We start from the raw sequence: 21,316 nt of genomic DNA, 5'->3' as shown, positions 1-21,316 counted from the left end.
AAACAAGCAATGGGGTTAATGTGCTAGTGTGGAGTGAGCAAAGTGAGAATTAGGAAATGAATGACATGACATCTGAGCAACAGTGAAAATAGGAAATAAACTGTGCAGAGCTAGGAAGACCATAATGACTTTGGATTCATCCATACAGGACAACCATTGGAATTCTAAGATTTATGTTCAAAGGCTTGGCCTGGGCACTCTGTTGAGACCAGAGCAAGGCAAGCAGAGTGAGGTGGTAGCCATCATTATCTAGAGGCGACAAGATGGTGGCCTGGAATAGAGTGGTTGCAAAAAGTATCCTATTTTGAAGTGGATCCAACACAACTTCTTGATGCATTAAATATAGAGTGAGAGGGGACAATGATGGCTCTATGGCTTTTAGCCTGACAACTATAAGAGTGGATTCCCATGTGATCACAGTGCATGCTCAGTGCGTGCCTGGAGCCCTTCCACTCCTTGGCTGGAACTAAGGATGGGCTTAAAATGTCTAGGTATTATTTCATCTGACAGACTTAATCCCTGTGTCTTTTTTTAAAGGGTGGAGATAACAAATATTTCAAAATATAAAGCAAAACATGGCAAGATTTATTGAGATAAATGACAGTGTGTTCTTAGCATGATGAAGAATGTGACAAACATCGTTTCCTATGAGACATTTTATATTTGCCTATGCATACCAAAGTGCTCAAGCATGAAGACAAAACCAAAGCTAACAAACTAAAAGCCCAAACTGATGCTACCTAATAACTTTCATGAGGCAACTGTAACCATTTCTTTTATCATCGGGCTTTAGAACTGCCCTATTTCATATACTTAAATGCTGTTGGCACATACAGTCCCTATTCCTCACCCATCCCATGGATTTCTCTGCCCTCCCCCATGCTCTTTGCTTATCATCCACCCTGCAAAGAACAAAAATCAAAAAGATCACAAATAAAAGAAGAGGGGCTGGGAAGGTGGCTCAGTGGTAGAGCGCTTGCCTTGCATGCATGAGGCCCTGGGTTCGATTCCTCAGCACCACATAAGAAAAATAAAGCTGTGGCTCAAGTGGTAGAGTGCTAGCCTTGAGCTGATGAGCTGAGGGACAGCGCCCAGGCTCAGAGTTCAGGCCCCACGACCAGACCCCCTCCAAAAAAATTTCAATTCAATTCACAAATAAAAGAAGAAAAGAAGCTAAAATTCCAAAGCAGAGACAATAATCTCTCAGATTGTAATGCTACTTTATAAAAAGAACCTTCGCAGTTTTATTAAAATCCATTCATCATAGATTCTTCATCTATATTTTCCCATTTTATCACAGTAAATATTGTTAGAGATGTCACATTCAGAAATGCAGTTCTGCATTTCCTAGAGCTCTTTTATTCTTTGCCTTGGCTTTCAGTTCTAATTTATGAGCAGTGTTGTTCAAATTTAGTTTGCAAGTGAAATATACAGAAAGAATGAATATACAAAGAGGTCCCTGACAGTCCTAGTGAACGTGGTTTTAAGTAAATGAAAACAATTTTCAGTGAGATTCTAAAAGCAGGATCATTAGATTTGTGACGTGCTTCGACTTGCATGTGGCAGGAATCTCCAGACCCATCAGGGAATTTTCACACACTGCTCATCACTTCTCGGGCTGCTTCTGCCTAACATGGGCTGATAGATTTCCGCCACTACGCAGTAGCCAGAGTGAGGTGTGAGAGCCCCAATTGCAACAACTCTTCCAGCTCCTTCATAGATGTTTTGCTCCTGCATCTAAGGGAGAAAAAGTGAGTGATAAATGATTTCCAGTGAGTCACTGATATATTTTGGTGTTTTGAATATCATTGAGTTTTACAAGGTTATGGTAGTAGCTGGATGTCAGGATTCCTTCCTAGACACATCCCTTTTTCTAGAGACTTGGGATGTAATCTGGAATGGGACATGTCAAGTGGCCAAGTAAGAACTACTGAGGGCTGCTGATTGACTGGTCCATTGATCAGAGCCTCTTTTTCAGGGATTTCAATTGTACAGTAAGGAGAAAGGCGCTGGCTCTCAGAGATAACTATAGATGACAACAGAGACAGAAAGTCAGCGATAGAGCAGGATCCTGTAGCACTCGCTTCCCATTTCCTTTCTCTTTTGTACAAAGCCTGGCAACACTTGGTTTCTTGTTTCTGGTTGCCCCTGAGTTTGCTGGATATCTCCAAATAAAACTTCTCTTTCATTTCTTTTGAATTTGAATTCATTTCCGTGCAGGTTGTGTTCCTTCTAACCAAAGGGATCCTATCTCAAATGGATATACGAAAGGAACATTCAATTTACTAAGCTCAGAGAAAGGCACCAATGGTCAATAAATAGTAAATTGTCTTAGCAAAATTGTTATATAGAATATACTGATTCAACAGCTACTAAATCAAAATGTTGAAATTTGTAACTGCCTATCCTTCAATATGCAGGAAAGAGAGTGTAATAAAATTAAATTTAAAGAAAAAGAGAGTGTGTAGACAAGCTGAGTGATTGAAAGGGCAAACATGGATACCAACAACACATGCACACATTCACACATATATAATACATTCACATATGAATTCTAATGGTGATAAACTGTTTACCACTGATGTCAAAAGAGAAAAAGAAGGAAAATGGAAAGGAAGAGGCGGAAGAGTAGCAAAAGAGAAGATGCATAACATGGTCAATATGTTTTCTTAAGACAAAACAAAGTCTATAATACCAACATTCAGGGGGGCTGAGGTATTTCTGGAGTTCAAAGCCAGCCTGACCTACATAGTAAGACGCTGACTCAACAAACAAGCAAATAAACAAGCCCCTGCCCCCCAAAGCGTGAAAAACACCAAGTCAATTACAGGCAACAGTACTAAGATCTATTCCTCTGAACTTACCTTTTGTAGTGAATTGTTGATTAAAAAAACTCTGTATACTAAGTCATAGTAATTTTCCACAGTTACATTTGTTCCTTTTTGGTTTCTATATGGCAAATCGGGGGCATGCAGAATTATCAACAAAGATCTGTTATGTTGGGTTACATTCACCACTGGAGGGTCTATATTTGCTGGGGAAACAATAAAAATTGTTAATGAATGACTCGAAAAACATTGAGATAGTTAACATGGACACAATATTACCATGAACAATGATTATATTCAGAAATCAAAGCAAGTTGGGCAAATGTCCTCAGAATAACTGGGCTTTACTGTGTTTATCCTGTTTGTCTTAAGTGTTTAGAAGAGAAAGGCTTTCCACACTCCCATCCAGACTAATTTGGAACTGAAAGCTCAGCTCTATCAGTATTTTGTCCATGTTCATAGAAGAGAGAATTTCCCTTTGTTTACACTTTTCACCTCTAAAGGAGCTGGTATTTAATCCTTATGGTGCTTTTCATGCTCCAAATTCTTATGACCCTCTTGTCTACCATCTATAAACAAGGAGAATGAGTCCTAGCTCAGTTTTGCATAGTAGTATGATGTGGCATTGATTCCCTCTTTGATAAAAAAGCATACTTTGAACATTCTTATCATGTACTCAACACTCCACCCTTGATCCTTATATTTTTCAGAACATTCTTATCATGTACTCAACACTCCACTGTTGATCCTTATATTTTTCAGTGCTGGAGATTGAATCTCCAGCACTGAAAAATATAAGGATCAACATTGACTTCCCCTAAACCAGATTTTCTTGTATGTGACTGTGTTTCTACTTCCTTCATTTGGCGCAATTATACATTGTTGTGCATTTTTTCTGATTAATAATTATACATTCTTGTGCATTTTTTCTGATTAAAATATTCATATTTATGCTGAGAACTATTTTTTCCATATGGTCTAAGCTATGATTAATGACAAAAAATTTTGTACTCATGGGCATAGTTATCTTGTTCTTTGAATGTATCAATCCATGTTCATAGGTTTCAACAGGCCGATGGTATAGTTAAATAACAGAGATATTGCCCTTTTGTGAAAAAGTGTATATTTCAGTCATTGGCCTAGAAGTATCAGTGAGTTGAGTAGTTGACATCTTCAGGCCTCTTGGTCTGTGATCTGTGATGTTGGAGTTTGCAACAGGATGATCATTCTTCATCATTCACTGGATTCTAATTATGTTCCAAGGCCAAATCAATTACTTTACTCACTGATTTTTCTTCAATGCTGGAAAAAAATCCCCAAACAGGACTCTGGATTGAACTTAGTCTTCTGTATGAAGGTAAGTACTCTACCACTGAGCTACATCTCCAACCTCTCTTTTAAACATTCTCTTCCCATGAATATATCAATCTACTGATTTCTTCCAACTTCTTAATTATTCCCTACACATCCCTGTTCCTTCGCAAAATTACCCATCTCAAGCATCTTTTGGTGAAGTTCCCTTACTAGCTTGTCGTACAAAACAGTTTTTCTCATTCAATGCTCTCTTCCTAGACACTATAATCTAGAGCAGGTTGTGCAAATGAGTCACAGATAGATTTGTGTCTTTAACAGAGACCTTATCTTTAAGTCTTTTAACTCTCTATAGACATTACCCTTGGATACTTCAAAGCATCTTAAACTCAATGCATCCAAAATTGAATTGATTCTTCTTAATTATTGTGCATTCCACCAGACTAGCCTTTTCCCATAAAACCCCATCACAAACAACCACAATCTAGTTATGCAAAAAAGATTGCCTTTGGAATTTTTCCTTCCTTACCAGTATATTCAAACTGTCACCAAATCCTGCCAATTTTTTTCTGCTAAATGTCCCTCTAATGGTATACTTATTTTCTATAGTTCTTCTAGTTATCCCAATTCAAGTAAAAAAATCTGTGTCCTTTAGTCTGTAATAGCAGTGATGTAGCACCCAACTTTCATTTATGTGGCTCTTTTTCATCTGTTTTCCCAGAGAGCCATTAATCTCTTTAGTACATGAGATGGATCATTTGGTTCCCTATTTAAAATTATACTTAGGAGTCTGAGGATTTTGCTCAGAGTGTTTGCTTAGGATGTACAAGGTGGGTTTAACTCTGAGTATCGATAAAGGCGTTGTTTACAAATACATTTTTGTTTTCTAGAGGAAGTCACAACCCCTAATGGAGAATCTGATACCAGGCTTGCTTTTTGAGTCCCACCATATGTCTACTCCATTCCACATGCCCTACTTCTCTCACATTTGCTCTGCCTCCTCCTGCCAGAGCGCCTTTACAAATGCTCTCCTCTATCCTCTGTGAACCTTATTCATCTTCAGATATCAACTCAAGTGTCCCTTTCTTGGGAAGTTTTCTCCTGACATCTCTGGCCACATCCCTCCTTCTAGGAATTCATAGAAACATGAGTCTTCTTTCTTTTGTATCACTAGACACACTATCAGTTTAGGATGCATGATTATTTTAAATATATCTGTCTTCCCTATTAAACAGAATGTTCTAGAAAGAAGGAGGCTACTGTGCTTGCCAAGCTGCCTCAGGATCCAGTTAAATGCCTGGATCAAAGTAAGTACTTCATAACTAATTCCCAAATGAATAAAGAGAAAAGATGATTCTGACTGTAGCCGATCACACCAGAATATCAGATCTAGTCCAAAACAGGTCACCTTTATTTTTAGTCCAAGAAATTCTGGCATCAGATAATGTTGAAATCTTACTGAGCATCAAATGCTACTTTAACTTTCCTTTTTCTGTTTAAAAAAATGTTGTCTCTAGATAGACACCAGAAAGCAGAACTTCCTAATGAACAATTATGCCCTGCTACTCACAAGAGATGCTGGCTGAGCAATGCATACAGTTGGCTCATTCGCCTGCACCTTAGGCTTTTGCAACAGCTTGTTCTCAAATCTGATTTTTTCAAAACAGGTTTTTTACAGAGCCTCAGGGGCTGGGGTGGGGGGACAAGGACAAGCTAAAGTTTGAGGAGAAGGTTGACTGGGCATGGCTCCTCACAATTGCTTGGGAAAGAGTAGTTCTAGCTTTTAACTGTTTTATTGACGGATTTCTTACTCATTTACCTGTGAAACCCTGGCATAAGAAGGCTTTTCTTTTCTTATGCTAGTAATGGGTATTGAACCCAGGTCCTGGCACTAGCCTTAATTCTTTTGCTCAAAGCTACCACTCTACCACTTGAACCATAGCTTCCCTTCTGGCTTTTTGGTGGTTAACTGAAGAGAACTGTCTCATGGACTTTCCTGCTCTGGCTGGCTTCAAACCTAGATCCTCAATACTCAGATCTCAGCTTCCTGAGTAGCTAGGATTATAGGTATGAGCCAGTAGTATTTGGTGAAAAGGCTTTTTGAAGCTCACTTCCTGAGAGTTTTTTTTTTCTTTTCTGAAAAGTGGCCATGAAGTAAGAATCTAAGCCCCTTTGAACTCAATTTAGAGCACATTACTCATAATTGCCAAAAAATAGAAGCAAGCCAAAATGCCCATTAATTGAAGAATGGATAAATAGAAAGTAGTATACCCATATAATGGAGTATTATTTGGCCTACATACCCTGTACTGTACAATGTGTAGTGCTGCTAAGCTGTAGACCAGGCGTAATGCATGCTTTTACAACTTACATTTTCCATTCTTTGGGATATAACCCCATCAGCATGGATTTCGTGGAAAGAAAATTGGTGTTGAGCCCTTTATATAATGCCCTGCTCCAGAGGCACTTATGTGCTATCTGGCCATAAGCTTTTGTTTTGTATTGAGTTCCCCTCAAATCAGGAAGAGGTAAAACATTAGAATGAAAACTTCTATCTTACTAGGTGATCTTTGCTGTTTTACTATTTTATCAGTAGATTCCTCCCCATTTACAACCCACCCATAGATGCAGCGAATACATTATCCATGAGCATACCCCCACAGTACATTGCTTATGACAAAGAAACTATTACTCTGGAAGAAGTAAAATCTCACACTCACCAAATGATGTTACCTTACCATATATCCCATTACTCAATAATTGGTCTTTAGAAGAAGGTGAAAAGGATATTGAAAACTCAAATAGACATGTCTTGTGAAGTGGCATATGAAATATATGCTGTGAGCCTGTCAACAGCATACAGTTTCATAGAATACACTGGATTCAAAACTGGAGGTGAGAAGGGCAAGTCTCGGTATTACACATAGTGAAAAACCAATCTTTTTTTTCTATTTGCTTGACTTTTAGTTCTTCTGGTTTATAACTAAAATAATTTCAAAGGAAATTATTAGGTTGCTGCCACTAATCATTTAGAGTTCCTTGTGCCATTTAACCAACAAAGAGAAAATAAAGTTGTCAAAGATAATTAGTTCTGATTATTTAATGGGGAAATAGAGCTGTTATAAATATAGTAGGGTCAGATAGAAGGATGTTTTGTTTAGTATTCTCTAGAATGCCTCTGAGAACTTCCATATTCAGAAATAAAATGAACGTAATATTATATCAAGCCAATACTGGAAAGACTGACAGTACTAATAAACGAAGAGCTGAGATGCTGGCCAAAAATAAAAGTGATGGTTGAAGTGGGGGTCTGGCATCTCATACCTGTAATCCTAGCTACTTAGGAGGCCGAGCTCTGAGGACCAAGGTTCAAAGCCAGCCTGGGCAGGAAAATCTGTGACACTCTCACCTCCAATTAAGCACCAAAGTAGTCAGAAGTAGAGTTGTGGCTCATGTGATAGAGTGCTAGTTTTGAGGGAAAAAATTAAGCTCAGAGACAGTGCCCAGGCCCTGAGTTCAAGCCTCAGTACTTTTTTTCTCTTCCTTTCTCTTGATTTTTTATACAAGGTCTGTTAGTAATGTTTAATTTTGTAACTTAGATCTTAGATGAGAATATATTATTTTGTGAACATGACTAAACTAGAATACAAAAGATATTAAAGGTAGATATGAGAGATTTTGGTGTCTCCTTTTGAAGATGAAACAAAAGGACCTCATTTCCTCAATAGAAAATCCTTATAATGTGAGTTTTTAGGAACTTAATATCTCATATTTTGGAGACAGATAGGGCAATATGACTCTTGCTCTCATGAAAAATACCTTGTTCAGAAGTAACAATCTGTCACATTTCAGAGTGAAGGCTCTATACTCAGAAAATAATGTCAGTACCAACTCAGGGAGAACAAACCTTGAAACTGAGCAATGGCCAAACCTCTACAATTGATTTTTCTAGGCTGTCAAATGAGGATACCAAAAGCTACCCCCAGAGCTGTCCTGAGAATTCTGTCATGTGATAGCACCACATGGTCCTCAGTACAGCATGGTGCCTGGAAACTGACCCAGCTCCTTAGGGCTGTTCAGGGGCCAGAAGCAAAGCACCTCCCAGCACTCACTTGCCCACCAAGGAGTGAAGCGGCGTGTGATGGTCCATCCGGAGTAGCGCCCAGCCGAGGCCAGCATCACCCTCCCGTAATAAGGCTCCTGAAGATCGGATGTTTCATTAGTGAGGTCACAAAAGAGTTCTTGTATCCCCCAACACTCCTCTTTGTTCTTCCATTCTTTCTGTCCATACCTGAAGAAGGGCAAAAGACAAAGACCTGAGTTTCTTTTCTGAATAAAGGAATCTAGTTCTTTCACAGTGTTGTTATATTTTTCAGTGTGCTGGATCTGAGGCTTGATCTTAAAAGGCCTTATGCTCTACCACTTGAGCCACAGCTCCACGTCTGACTTTTTGCTGCTTAATTGCAGATGAGAATCTCATGGACTTTCTGACTGACCTGGTTTCCAGCCAGGAGCTCTTAGCCACCTGAGTAGCTAGCATTACAGGTATGAGCCACCATATATTGGCTTAGAGTATTACTGTTGTTTTTTGTTATTTGGTCCTAGGACTTGAACTCTGAGCCTGGGCGCTGTCCCTCAGCCTTTCAGCCCCAAATTAGTGCTCTACCACTTTAACCACTTTTGGCTTTTTTTGGTGGTTAACTAGAGATAAGAGTCTCATGGGCTTTTCTGTTCAGGACTGGCCTTGAGTCATTATCCTTAGATCTCGGCCTCCTGAGTAGCTAGGATTATAGGCATAAGCCACTGGTACCTGGTTCAGATTGAAACCTGTTCTCTGATATCAGTGCCCTGTATGGTTACCCTGAAGAGGATTTGGAATTTTCCTTCTTAGTAACCAAAGTGTTAGCTTGCTAAAAGATAAATTGAACCTTGAGATCTATATCATTAACCTAAGAGGTTTTATTTACTTATTTATTTTAGTACCTAGTCAACTAAGCTTCTTCAGGTAAACAAACCAACATCTGTTTTTAAGAACTCATCTTCCACATCCTTACTGCTTCAGAGGTTCCAACTCTGAGAGTTTACTTCTCATTAGCTCACTATTGAATAGTAAGTTGCTTCTGAGAAGTTTCTATCACTTGCCATCTCAAGTGATGTTTACTGAGCATGGAGGGCTTGTCTTTTTTATTGAAAATTGATCAGAGGTTGTGGTGAGGGTGCTGTAGGCAGTCCTGTGACTGGGGCAGGGAGAGAGGGTGAGAAACCACTGCACGAAGGCAGAGAGGCAAACGATGAAAGATAGACTCAGCCTCAAGCCAGGTGATAATGTCACAGCCAAAGGGAAGATTCATACTTGAGTTCCTCATAGTCACAGATCAAAACAAATGCAGTCACGTCCTGGCAGAGAGCAGCACAGGAAGAAGAGGCTGGGGCAAAGGCTCTCCTGGGTATAGGCCCTACAATATCACTTTCTAGCCATATCATGAGGAATGCTGGGCTACACTCTTCAGGCTGTGTAATGACAACAATTTGAAGACCTGAGGATTAAAACAGAGCCAACAACAACACAGTTGGATGATTCTTGAATGTTGTTTTTTGCTGAGATATTGGCATTGCAGGCTGACCCTAGTTATAATGACAGAGTTCCCATTTTTTATGAGACCTCATTTTTGTTGTATTTGTAAAGGTATGGATGTTAACATTGAATCACAGGAACTGGATACAACCAAATGGAAGTTTTCAGAATTATTGTATTGTATTGCATTGTAGCTGGGTGCTGGTGGCTCACACCTGTAATCCTAGCTACTCAGGAAGCTGAGATCTGAGGATCCTGGTTTGAACTCAGCCCAGGCAGGAAAATCTGTGAAACTCTTATCTCCAATTAACTGTAAAAAACTGGAAGTGGAGCTGTGGCTCAAAATGCTAGCTTTGAGCAAAAGAGCTCCAGGACAGTGCTCATGGCTGAGTTCAAGCCGCACAATGGACACTAACACATGCATACACACACACACAAATCTGCATTGTACTGTTGAGGAATGGATTCAGGTATTCTAGGGTCTGAAATTTATATAAGAAGAACTCAAAATTCAAAATTCTTCCACAGTTCTCTAAAGTTTAATCTTCATTAGCTTGTGCTAAAAGGGTTTTTAATACACTTTTTATTGTCGTCACCAACAGGTCTAGTTTGGACCCATGCATACTGCCTAAGAGAATGTTACCGTGAGAACCAGTCTCTATTTCCTATATGCTGGAAGCATCCTCATAGCTTTACAAATCAGTTTGTGCGATGAAGAATCTTTTATTATAAAGATTTGTATGTTTTATAACTGGCAAACCAAATATACAGAGAAATGCAGGAGCCATTAAAGACCAACTTTCTGGGGATGTTCCTTCTGAGATTATTATAGGAAACTCTAATTGAGGATTTATTTCAGGTTAGAGAGACATGGATACAGTCATGGAATAGAACTTGTTATTTTGGCTCACATCAGTATCTTATTTTCTGAAATTCTAAGACATTTAGAAAACTGTAATACTTTTTGTGTCATGTTCAGCCAACATCAAACAGCCAGGAGGAGGGCCTCAAAAAATTTAAAAAGAAAATGAAAAAGCCTTAAGGGATGTTGATGAATGGGAGTGTCTGTTATTTTCAAATCAGAACAGTCAGTTGTTTCTAAGCCCTGACTGAAGAAAGGAATAGATTGTATCTGAAGTTTGGCGAGGATCCCTTAAGTTTGCCGATTCTGTGAAAAGAGCATGTAGCATCGTGTCCCACTTCATGTTTGTGCTCACAGGAGTCATTCATATTTGAAAAGAACTTTCTAGAAAGTAATTCTCACTCTAGAAAGTGACTTTTAGATTAAAACCATATCTTTACACACTCATTTTTATGTTTGCCACAAATCCATTTCAATCAGTAAACAGTGTCACTCTAATTGGAAATCCACTATGTGCCAAACAATTCATTTGGAAAATATATAATGGGAGCCCACCACGTTCTGGGCACCTGCTGTGCAGAGGTCTCAGGGCTGAGTTCCCGAGGCCTCATATGTCTCCTGTCTAGATTGCACCTCGTGTCTTCCAGCAGGAAGCCTTCAAACAAGAAAGTCCCTCTGTCCCTACTGCTTCTTCCCAGCTTGAATGAACTCCCTTGGAAAAAGCCCAGACCCAACAGTCTAGTGCATTCCAGGACATGTTATCCCTGAGGGCTTCTCTGTTGGCCAGAGGAAGCTCACATTACTTACATTTTGTACTGCACAAAATAAATACTGTCATTGTTGGAAGAGGCCCTCCCTGGCTGCCAGTGCAAAACATTGTGAAAATTTCGGGACCGAAATTGAACCCTCTGAGGCTTCAGAGATTCATGGGCTGACTGAGCTTCTGAAAGAAGAAGAGGAGAAACAAAACATTGAACGTTATCATCAGCAGGATTGTTATTGGCAGTACTTTTTAATGTAATTCCTACATCAAGATCCCTGGAGCTGTTGTTGTAAGGCTCAGAAATTGCCCTTAGCGTTCTGGGAAGAGCTCAGAAATTGTCTTTTTCTTTTTCTTTTTTTGGACTAATGTAAAATTTTTGATGCACAACAAACTTCCTGCCTTCCTCCCTTCCTCCCTTCCTCACTTCCTTTTGTCTTTCTTTCCTTCCGTCCTCTCTTCCTTTTTCCTCTTTCTTGTTCTTTTTGGCAATCCTGGGACTTTTAAGCGCTTTACCCTTTAATAGAGGAGGACTGACTTTGTAGAAAACCCAAAGCTCTATACCTTTTAGCGTTGGCTTTAGAAGATAGAACCTCCTGCTTTTGTCCAGGCCAGCCTCAGACCATGATGCTCCTGTCTCTGCCTCCCCAATTGCTGGGATTCTGATTGCCAGCCATGGTGCCCATGTCTTCTTCTCTTACTTTATCTAACCATCTCACTGTTACCACCCACAATAACAACTCTGCGCCAGAAACCAAGAGACTTCTATCTCTATTCACATCAAATTTCTCATCTCTTCCATGAGAGAAGTATTACTATAATCTTTTATAGACTAAAGACTAAGTTTTAGAAACGTGAAGGGACTTGCTCAACAGCAAGTGGTAGAGTGGATTTTTCTGACTGACCAAAGGAAACCAAGAGCAAAGTCTCAGGAGAGAGGAACTTATAGAAGAAGCAGCACATCAGAGGTTGAGAAAATTCTTTCTCTTCTTCCTGTGAGCACAGAACATTGACCAGATGTGGACATTTAACATACAACAGGCTATGTTCCATTTATGCAATTCCTACACCCACTAAATAAGGTAAATATTCTTACTACTTTATTTTCCAATGGAGGTTATAGACCTAGAAGATGTAGGCCATAATTATTTTAGTAGCATTTAAATTGCTTCTAATTGAGTTCTTGCTGTTAGCAAGGGCCAGCCTCTTTTCAGATGGCTAGAAGATGGTAGCTTGGGTTGTTTTATGTATAGTCATGGGAAAAGTATATGGCCACAGGCATTTGTTTAAGCCACTTACACTGAGAGGGCCTGTCCGTTGCCCTGGGAGTTCAGCGCCCTGAATGTAAGGTGTTCTGTGGTGCTAAGGTGTTCTGCACACTTGCTGAGGTCTGTAAACATCAACAGTGAGCTCTCCCGAGTTGTTTATGGTCCCTAGTCTGTGCCAGGCACTGCTCTAAAAACTTGGTGTGTACATTAACTCACTGAACTTTCAAAGTGGTCCACATTCACCTTCCCACAGAGGAGGAAATAGAAGCAGTGTGTTAAGGAACATGTTGAGTCAATCGCAGATGTAAAATCTAGACCCTGTTTCACCTAACCATTATGCAACAGCGCCCCTTCAAGGTAAGAGCAGTTCTGAAGACAGACAAGGAAATGTGCATAGAGTTAACCTGTGTGAAGATCTCTGCACCTATGTAGCTGGCAGGCACTCATTAGGTACTGGTATGGTTCTTGAGGTTGCAGAAGGAAACTGACCCCATGTTGGCACTGTTTAGCAATCAAAATAAGATGGAATCTTTACAAAGCCTAGAAAAACAGCATAAGTGTTTCTAATAGCCTCATGATTCTACTCAGGCAGAGCTGGGCAATGAAAAGGAGTTGAAGCACTTACCTCCTCCACTGGTCAGGAAGACCCCGATGAGGAAGCCTAGAAAGCAATGTTTAGGCCCCATGGTTGCAGGTGGACTGCTGGCAAGCCAGTGTTCCCTTTGATGAGGGAGACAGCTCAAAAGAGAGAACTATACACGTTGACCAACCTCTTTTTAGGCTTAGCCAATGAAAATGTTTTCTTGAAGCTGTTTTTTGCCATTTATAAGTCATGGAAATGCGTATAAGCCTGAAACATTTTTTGGTGGCGGTGTTTTTTTTTTCCCTAGGGCTTTGTGAACAGACCCCCACGGGCAGGGAAGAACCCAGGTTTTGCAAGCGGCATGTGGGTGAGTGACATTATCAGCCACTCACCTGCCGGAAGGGCTGCCAGGAAGCAGGATGTGAGTGTGACTTTGAGTGCTGGGCTTGGCCAGGACAGCTTTCAGCATCACAGGCTATCTTGTTAAAAAATGAGGAGTCTCTCGTAGATCCTTTCTTTTCCTCCCTTTCTTGGGGAGCTCCCTAGTTAACCTCCCTTGGGCCCTCGGGCACCCTCAAACTCTCCACAGGCTTTTCCTCTCCATGGGGCCTTGGATCTTATTCAACCAATACCTCCTCCTCTTTCTCCATCCCAACCCCTAGTTTCAGGCAACCTTGACAAGACATCTGTTAAAACGAACAATGCCTTAGACAAGGTAGGTAGGGGACCAGGGGGTTGAGATATATTAAATCATTTTGAATATCTACCTTGAAATCAGATTGATTGAAGTCATCTTTTCTTTCACCAGGATTTATTAAATTGTTTCATAAAGCTTTTTTTTCCGTATGTCTTAAGAGACACTAAGAGTATGCATTAAGGCATCATAGCTATTTTTTAAAGAAGCTCTTGAAGTCAAAAGAGGAAAGGGTTCCTGACCTCATGTTTTGTTTCTTATGCAGTTGATCCTGTTCATGGTTTTTCTGTAAAGCAGCCTCTTATGTGAAGAATAATGATGGCAGCTGAACAGTAGTATTCATTCATTCATTCATTCGTTCATTCATTCATTCGTTTGTTCACAATCAACAAGTTTGTGTTGCTCTGCCATAAACTAGGCACTGTTCTGAACAGCAACTAAGATTCCTGGGTGAGTGAGGATGTAGACAATAGAAGGTAAGGCAGGGTGTGACCTCGCTTCACCTCCCCATTTGTCTCTTTCCCTCCTTAAATGAGAGACACAAAGCTTCAGAAGGCAGCTAGAACGCTACTTCATCACTTGTCCTCCACCACAAAGACTGGCTGAGACTGGAACTCTGGGAGGCTGGGAGTAAGGGGAATGGAAGAGGTACAAGGAAAAGGTGTACAATGCTGACGCACAGATGTCTGCACAGAGAGGGAAGAATTACCTTCCGCATGAGGAAGGGAGCAGGAGAGAAGTTATTCAGGGAGGTGGATACTCTCCTCCATTCCCAACTTTACAACCCAGAGTCTGTGGCAGCAATACTAGATACACAAGTACCTGGTGACATGCCTTGGGAGGAGCTGGGACTATGCCTGAGCCCTGCAACCATCTCCAAACACAGGGTCTCAGAACAGAGCCCTTTGGGACTTGCCTCAAACATCATGGACAGGCCATCACCATTGCCATTGTGGCAAATTCCAGAGTTGAGGGAGATTGTGATCCATGCCGTTGACTGATGACCGTTGTAAACCACAGCTGTTTGGACAGACATGTGAAAACACCAGGCACCTAACTACTCCATGCTGTGCCAACCTTCTTAATCTTGCTTTGTAAATCGGTGTGTGTGTGTGTGTGTGTGTGTGTGTGTGTGTGTGTGTGTGTGTGTGTGTGTGTGTGTGTGTGTGTGTGTGTGTGTGTGTGTAAACAATCAAATTGCTAGTTAAGAAGAAAAAGGAAATACTTTATGGCTTCATCTAGAGAGTAGCAGGGAATGAAACCAGAGTTTCTACTAAGTCACTGCTTTTGTAGAACAAGTAAGAGGAAATTACGAGGAAAGTGGAAGAGTGACAAACTCTTAGAACTGAATTTGGCCAAAGGTTTGATATAATACGAAATTTCAGTAACCAAACCAGGTTTGTCAGCATTCAGTGAGCCCTCTCATTTATAATATCACAATGAATGTAAAACTCAACATGGTCCACACTGCCTCAGGATAAGGTTAAATTATATTTTTCTCACTACTTTGGAAGTAGAGGAATTTACACTGAATCATTTCAAATGAAATTCAGTAGATTGTAATATCGTGTTTCAATGGGAAGTATGAAACTTACAATTAATGGGGCAAGGCTCTGCTCTGTCTTCTTTAGGCATGAAATTCTGTCTTCAGGCTCAGTTGCCTTTTCTTTGCCTCTCAGGAGAGCTCTCTTCTGAGAGATCCTCGTTGTACAGACGTGAGTCTCTTCTTCCTTTTACCCATGGCTTCTGGAACACCAACAACTCACCCAAGTAAACAATTATTCAAAGCTATATTTACATGCAACATGGGATTTTGATCTTGATATTACAGAAGAAGAAGCTGAAATGGAGAAGCTAAGAGAACTTGACCAAATGTTTTATAGCAAGTATTCACAAATTGAGAGGTAAAGTCTGGCTGTTGTGCTTTTCTATACTTTTTGTATTCCTTCCTAAATGTAAAACAAATTTGATCATTCACTCCTTTGATTGTTTATTCACTCAAACAAATGTTTACACAGAATCAGTGGATACTGGGCACTAGGAAGCAGAAATATACCAGATGGTAGGCAGTCCTCATGGAGCTGAGGTCATTCTCTTCAGCCAGGTGCTGTTAGCAAAAGGCCACATGCTTCTCATTCGCCTTCAGAAGAATCTCCAGCATGTCTAGCCCAAAGAAAATGCAAATCAAAACTACACTGAGATTCCATTTCACACCAATCAGACTGGCAATCACCAAGGAAACAAACCACAGCACAAGCTGTCATAGATGAGGGTGGGAAAAGAGCTATTATGTGCCCTGGGTGGGAATGTAAACTAGTGCAAACACTAAGTGGAGGTTCATCTAAGGACTAATACTAGACATACTTTATTATGTCACTATTCAAGTCTTGTGTATAGATCCAGAGAAGACTAGATTAACATACAAGCAAGATATCTTCATTCCCATGTTTATTGCAGCTCTGTTCAAATGAGCCAAACTATTGAATCAATCAGAAAAAGGACTCAACAATTAATGAATAGATAAGGAAAATACTGCACACATGCACACTAACACACTTATCTATAAAGAAGAACAAAATTATGTCACTTGCAGGAAAAATGGGTGGAATTGAAGGTCATCCTGTTGAACAAAATAAGCCAAGCTGAAAACCACACATGTCATGTTCTTGATCATTTCTGGAGTATAGTCCTAAAATGAGGAGGAGAAAGGGAAGGAAGAAGAGGAAGAGGAGGATATAATACTGGTACTGCAACTCATACTCCTACCCCTGAGAAATGCCTGTGGCATTTAAGCAGATCCGCATTCTGGAAATAATTGGTTTGTTCTTCAAAATAGTTTATGGGCCACAATTCAGAAAAGAAAGTTCTTCACCTGGTTTCATGTGATATGTTACAGTCAGAAGACAGTTGTACTAAAATATTGCATTTGTTTTACCTTCAGGCTATGTATGTTACATATGAATTGTAAGTGGATTTCTTGTTTAGACATGAGTCCTCTCCTTAAGGTATCTCATAATTTATATGCAAATATTCCAAAATATTTTTTAAACTCCAAAATCTCAAGCATTTCCAATTCCAAATGTTTTAGATAAGGAGTAACTCAACTTGTATTCTTAAAAATCTCCAATCACAAGACTGAGTGACTCATGAACTTTTTCTGCTCATCTCTTCTAGATAAAAGAACCTAGTTGCTTTAGCTTTGATTCTCCTTGACCAAGGTTCTTCATTGACCTTGAAAATCCTACTAGATGTTGTTTGTATGTAAAATTTTGACCCGGAAAGATTTTCATATCAGAATCAGAATCCAAACAATTGTCATCTTGTCTTAGAACCTCTTGGATTCCTGGCTACCATGATCTCTTGACTAGGTTGTGGCCGCAGCCTCCTGGGTTGGTATCCCCGCTTCTGCCACTGCCTTTGAATTGGGTGGAGTTTTTGTTTTTGTTTTGTTTTGTTAGTCGTGGGCCTTGAACTCTGGGCCTGGGCGCTGTCCCTCAGCTCTTCTGCTCAAGGCTAGAGCTCTACCACTTGAGCCACAGCACCACTTCCAGCTTTTCCTGCTTACGTGGGCCTCAAGCATGCGAGGCAAGCACTCTACCACTGAGCCATCTTCTCAGCCCCTGGAGTTTTTTTGTTTGTTTTTTTTGACATGTGAGCACTCAGATAACTTCCCATCTCGTTCAGAATTAAAGTTGAAATGTTTGTAGTCCTTTACAAGGCCTTGTCTGTTGCGGTCCCATTCATCGCAACAGCAGCAGTCAGCTCTGCCTTGTACTCTCAGTACTTTAGCTGACTGGTCCATTTACCATTTCTGGAACATGCCAGGCTCATTTTCATACCAACATGGTCCTCTCTCCTTGAAAGTTTTCTCTGAGGTGCCCAGGCTTCCTTCCTCCCCTCCTTCATAGCTTGTAATAGCTGCAATTCTCCCCAACAGCTGTCCATCTGCTTAATGTGTCTCCATGACACGGGACCATCATTTCATAAGCCATGTTTTATTTTATTTCTCTGGTCTGTGTCTGCTGCTAGAAAGTCAAAGACATTATGTGTTTTGTTTCCTCCTTTATCCCACCACCACCCCTTAAAACGGAGCTGGACACAGCACAGATCCATGGAACCAATGGAAAGAAATGTGGCATTATAGCAGACACGCATTTACATGGGTTAAGATGCAATACATCTGAAACACGTATGAATACATGTAAATGTGAATTGTTAGAAGCTGCTTCTCTGCTTGTTTATGATCTGGGTGGGGTGCTGAGAAGAGGGAGGGGGTTGCATTCTCTGGTTGTGAGGTCAGTGTGATTCTTTCAGTCAGTGAAAGGCAATTGAATGGTGAATACCTGCCATTGCAAATTCATGTGACACCACAACCAGCTCCTCAGCTAGACAAAGTAATCTATGAGACCAAGCAATCATTTACTACTTTAAGGGCTGGAGAGATTTCCCTAAGAAATCATCCAGGGATTTTCTGTATTGCAATGGTGAAGCATATGGGAAAGATTCTTGGGCATTTTTCTTCTTCTGATACGTCTATGGTCATTAGTCTGTTTAGATTTTTCTACCTCACTTACCTCTAATTTTTGCAAAATGTTTTGTTCTTTAGAAAATATTCATTTTATTCATGCCACACCACCTTGTCCTCTTCCTCCTCCTCTTCTTTCTTCTCCTTTTCTTTCCTTCCTTCCTTCCTTCCTTCCTTCCTTCCTTCCTTCCTTCCTTCCTTCCTTCCTTCCTTCCTTCCTTCCTTCCTTCCTTCCTTCCTTCCCTTCCTTCCTTCCCTTCCTTTTCTTCCTTCCTTTCCTCCCTTCCTTTCTTCTTTCTTTCCTCCTTCTCCTCTTCCTTCCTTTCTTCTTTTACTTACTCTTTCTTCTTCCTTCTCCATTCTCTTCATTGTCTTTTTTTAATTGGCCAAGCTCTCATTATATAACCTGGGCTTCCTTGAACTTGTGATTTCTATGCCTAAGCCTCCTGAATGATTACAGGTATATACCACCACATCTGTCTTATTCATGCTCTTATATTTGATTTGCATAGAATTGAGCAAGTTGTTCCCTTATGATTTACCTAGTCTCTCCTGTTTGTGGTTTCCCTTTTTTATAGTTTCAATGTTGAGTAATGATGTTGTTTCCCTTATCTATTATTTTTTAATAAATTAGCTTTTGAAACTTTTTTTCAAGGAACATGTTAAATATCTCATTTATTACCTCACATATCTAATTTAAAAAGCCATCTCATTCTCATCTTTTTATCTTTTAAAATCCTTTTTATATATTTTATTTATATCTTTAAGTAGTTGTACAGAGTTGCCATTTGACAAATCAGCTTTTGAATACCATGAATCTTGACCAGTGTTACTCCTTTCATCATCTTCTAAATTCTTCCCTTCTGGTTTCCTTCTATTTAACTTTTTTTTTAAGTTAAGAGCTTGCTTCTTGAATCCAATGTTTACTTCATTTGTTTTATTCTTTATTTCAATGCAAATATTTGCATTGAAATGTACCTCATTAGCTCCTCTATTGCCTGAAATGTGGTATTTTCATCTTCATTATTTTTTTCTTTAGCAATTCTACAGTTTGGATGTCTTTAACTGACCCAGGGATCTTGGAGGAGTATTAATAACAAAAATTTCAAGTGGTGTAACCACTTAATTTCAATTCTTGTTGCTATTTTGTGAGTTCCAGAGAATAAAAGGATACTGACCTGTTTAAGCATGCCCAATTTGCCAGTCCCACCCAGACTGCTTTAATTTCTTCAGAGTTGAAGGGTAGAGAGCAAGATTAGCATCCACAGTTTCACATACTATTTAATTAATATCAAAGATAATGAAAAAGGGGAAGGGATAAGGAACAAAAATAAGACATAGCTGGGTGCCAGTGGCTCATGCCTATAATCCTAGCTACTTACTAGGCTGAGATCTAAGGATTGGTTTGAAGCCACCAGGTAGGAAAGTCCATGAGATTTTTATCTCCAATAAATTACTAGAAATGCCAGAAGTAGAGCTGTGGCTCAAGTGGTAGAGTGCTAGCCTTGAGTAAAAGAAGCTCTGGGAGTGTTCAGGCCCTGAGTTCAAGCCCCAGGACTGGCCCACACACACAAAAATAAGATATAGCTAGATGATGATGAACACTAAGTGTCCAAACAATATTTGAAATTTATCACTAACCTCAGCATGAGAAAAATACCTTTTTCATTTTTTTTCTTTTTGTTGGTCATGGGGCTTGAATTCTGGGCCTGGCGCTGTCCCTCAGCTTTTCAGCTAAAGGCTAGCGCTCTACCACTTGAGTCATATCAACTCTGTCAGTTTTCTGAGTGGTTTATTGGAGATAAGGATCTCACAGTTTCCTGCCCAGGCTGGCTTTGAACCACAGTCCTCAGATCTCAGCCTTCTGAGTAGCTAGGATTACAGGCATGAGCCACCTGTGCCCTGTGAATTGTTTTTCTTTTTGTCTTGTTTGTTCATTTACCTGTCTTCAGGAGGGTAAGAGGGGAACAGAATGGAGGGACAAAGGGTGAACAAATACAGCAGTGGTACTCACTAGACACTATGTTGAAAATGGACTGTACAGTTTGTGGGTGGGAATAAGAGGGAAAAACTGGGAGAGAAGGAAGGGGTGACATTGTCCCAAAAGAAATATACTCTTTATCTGACTTATCTAACTGTAATCCCTCTGTGTATCACCTTTACAACAATAAATGTTTTAAAAATCCAGACATTTAGAAACTATAATGCAAGAGTACATTGCCATTTTGCAACACAAAAGAAGGTACCATATTACAAATAAATCTGGTAATTTCCTACTAGATCACTTCTGACAGGTTATTTCTGCTCTATACCTACATAAAACTAATGAGGCAGATAAAATGCTTGAAGAGAAATATTATTTTATAAGAAATATTCTTATAAAAGAACACTTGATTTTGGGAAATAGTTATTCCTAATTATTATATAGCATCAATGCAATGCTAAACACAATTCCAAAAGGAGTTCAAAGTTTGGAGAAAATTGGACACAATTTTCTGTAGTTCACTGGAAAGAACAATTATTGCAATGTAAGATGAGAAATGAACACTGACAAAGAATTCAGTGCCTCAAAAGTTAAAAATCTAAATGATATGACTGTCCACGTGACAGAATTGAGAGACATTGGAGATTATTAAAGCATACTTTGAAGTATATCAGTAAGGGTTTTAATGGAGATAATTAGAACTTGGGGGAATCTGACCTAATCAATGGCTTAATCCATTTATGGTTTCAAAATCTGAATAAATTGTTGGGACTGTGAAAGATGGGCCCAAGTTGGAAGCAGTAGGTCATTTGGGAAATGCCTTGAAAAGGTACACACTGCCAAGTGCTGGTGGCTCACACCTGTAATTGTAGCTACTCAGGAGGCTGAGATTTGAGGATCGCAGTTCAAAGCCAACCCCAGGCAGG

At 39.9% G+C, this 21,316-nt stretch overlaps 1 protein-coding gene across 1 annotated transcript; it reads right to left on the bottom strand.

Annotated features, from left to right (window-relative positions):
- Positions 1-609: 609 nt before the first annotated feature.
- On the bottom strand, positions 610-13,329 carry Il22ra2 (interleukin 22 receptor subunit alpha 2). The gene is made up of 5 exons (XM_070011056.1): positions 13,230-13,329; positions 11,384-11,519; positions 8,252-8,430; positions 2,865-3,034; positions 610-1,737 (listed from the first exon to the last, which is right to left on the bottom strand). Exons 1-5 carry the CDS (start codon positions 13,288-13,290, stop codon positions 1,582-1,584), a joined length of 702 nt encoding a protein of 233 aa, XP_069867157.1. The 5' UTR covers positions 13,291-13,329; the 3' UTR covers positions 610-1,581.
- Positions 13,330-21,316: the final 7,987 nt, after the last annotated feature.

The sequence above is a fragment of the Dipodomys merriami genome, unplaced genomic scaffold, assembly GCF_024711535.1.
Source record: "Dipodomys merriami isolate MVZ:Mamm:240054 unplaced genomic scaffold, mDipMer1.0.p SCAF_8, whole genome shotgun sequence".
Taxonomy (NCBI): Eukaryota; Metazoa; Chordata; class Mammalia; order Rodentia; family Heteromyidae; genus Dipodomys; species Dipodomys merriami.
Note: the sequence above shows the minus strand (reverse complement) of the source record. Positions and strands in the feature narration are given on the sequence as shown.

Excerpts from the sequence above, each read along its gene's own strand:
- Il22ra2 (XM_070011056.1), bottom strand. The coding sequence starts at position 13,290 with ATGGGGCCTAAACATTGCTTTCTAGGCTTCCTCATCGGGGTCTTCCTG. Across the intron at positions 8,431-11,383 it reads TATTTTGTGCAGTACAAAAT|GTATGGACAGAAAGAATGGA; the intron begins GTAAGTAATGTG and ends GCCCTTCTTCAG. Across the intron at positions 3,035-8,251 it reads CTTCACTCCTTGGTGGGCAA|CAAATATAGACCCTCCAGTG; the intron begins GTGAGTGCTGGG and ends TTGTTTCCCCAG.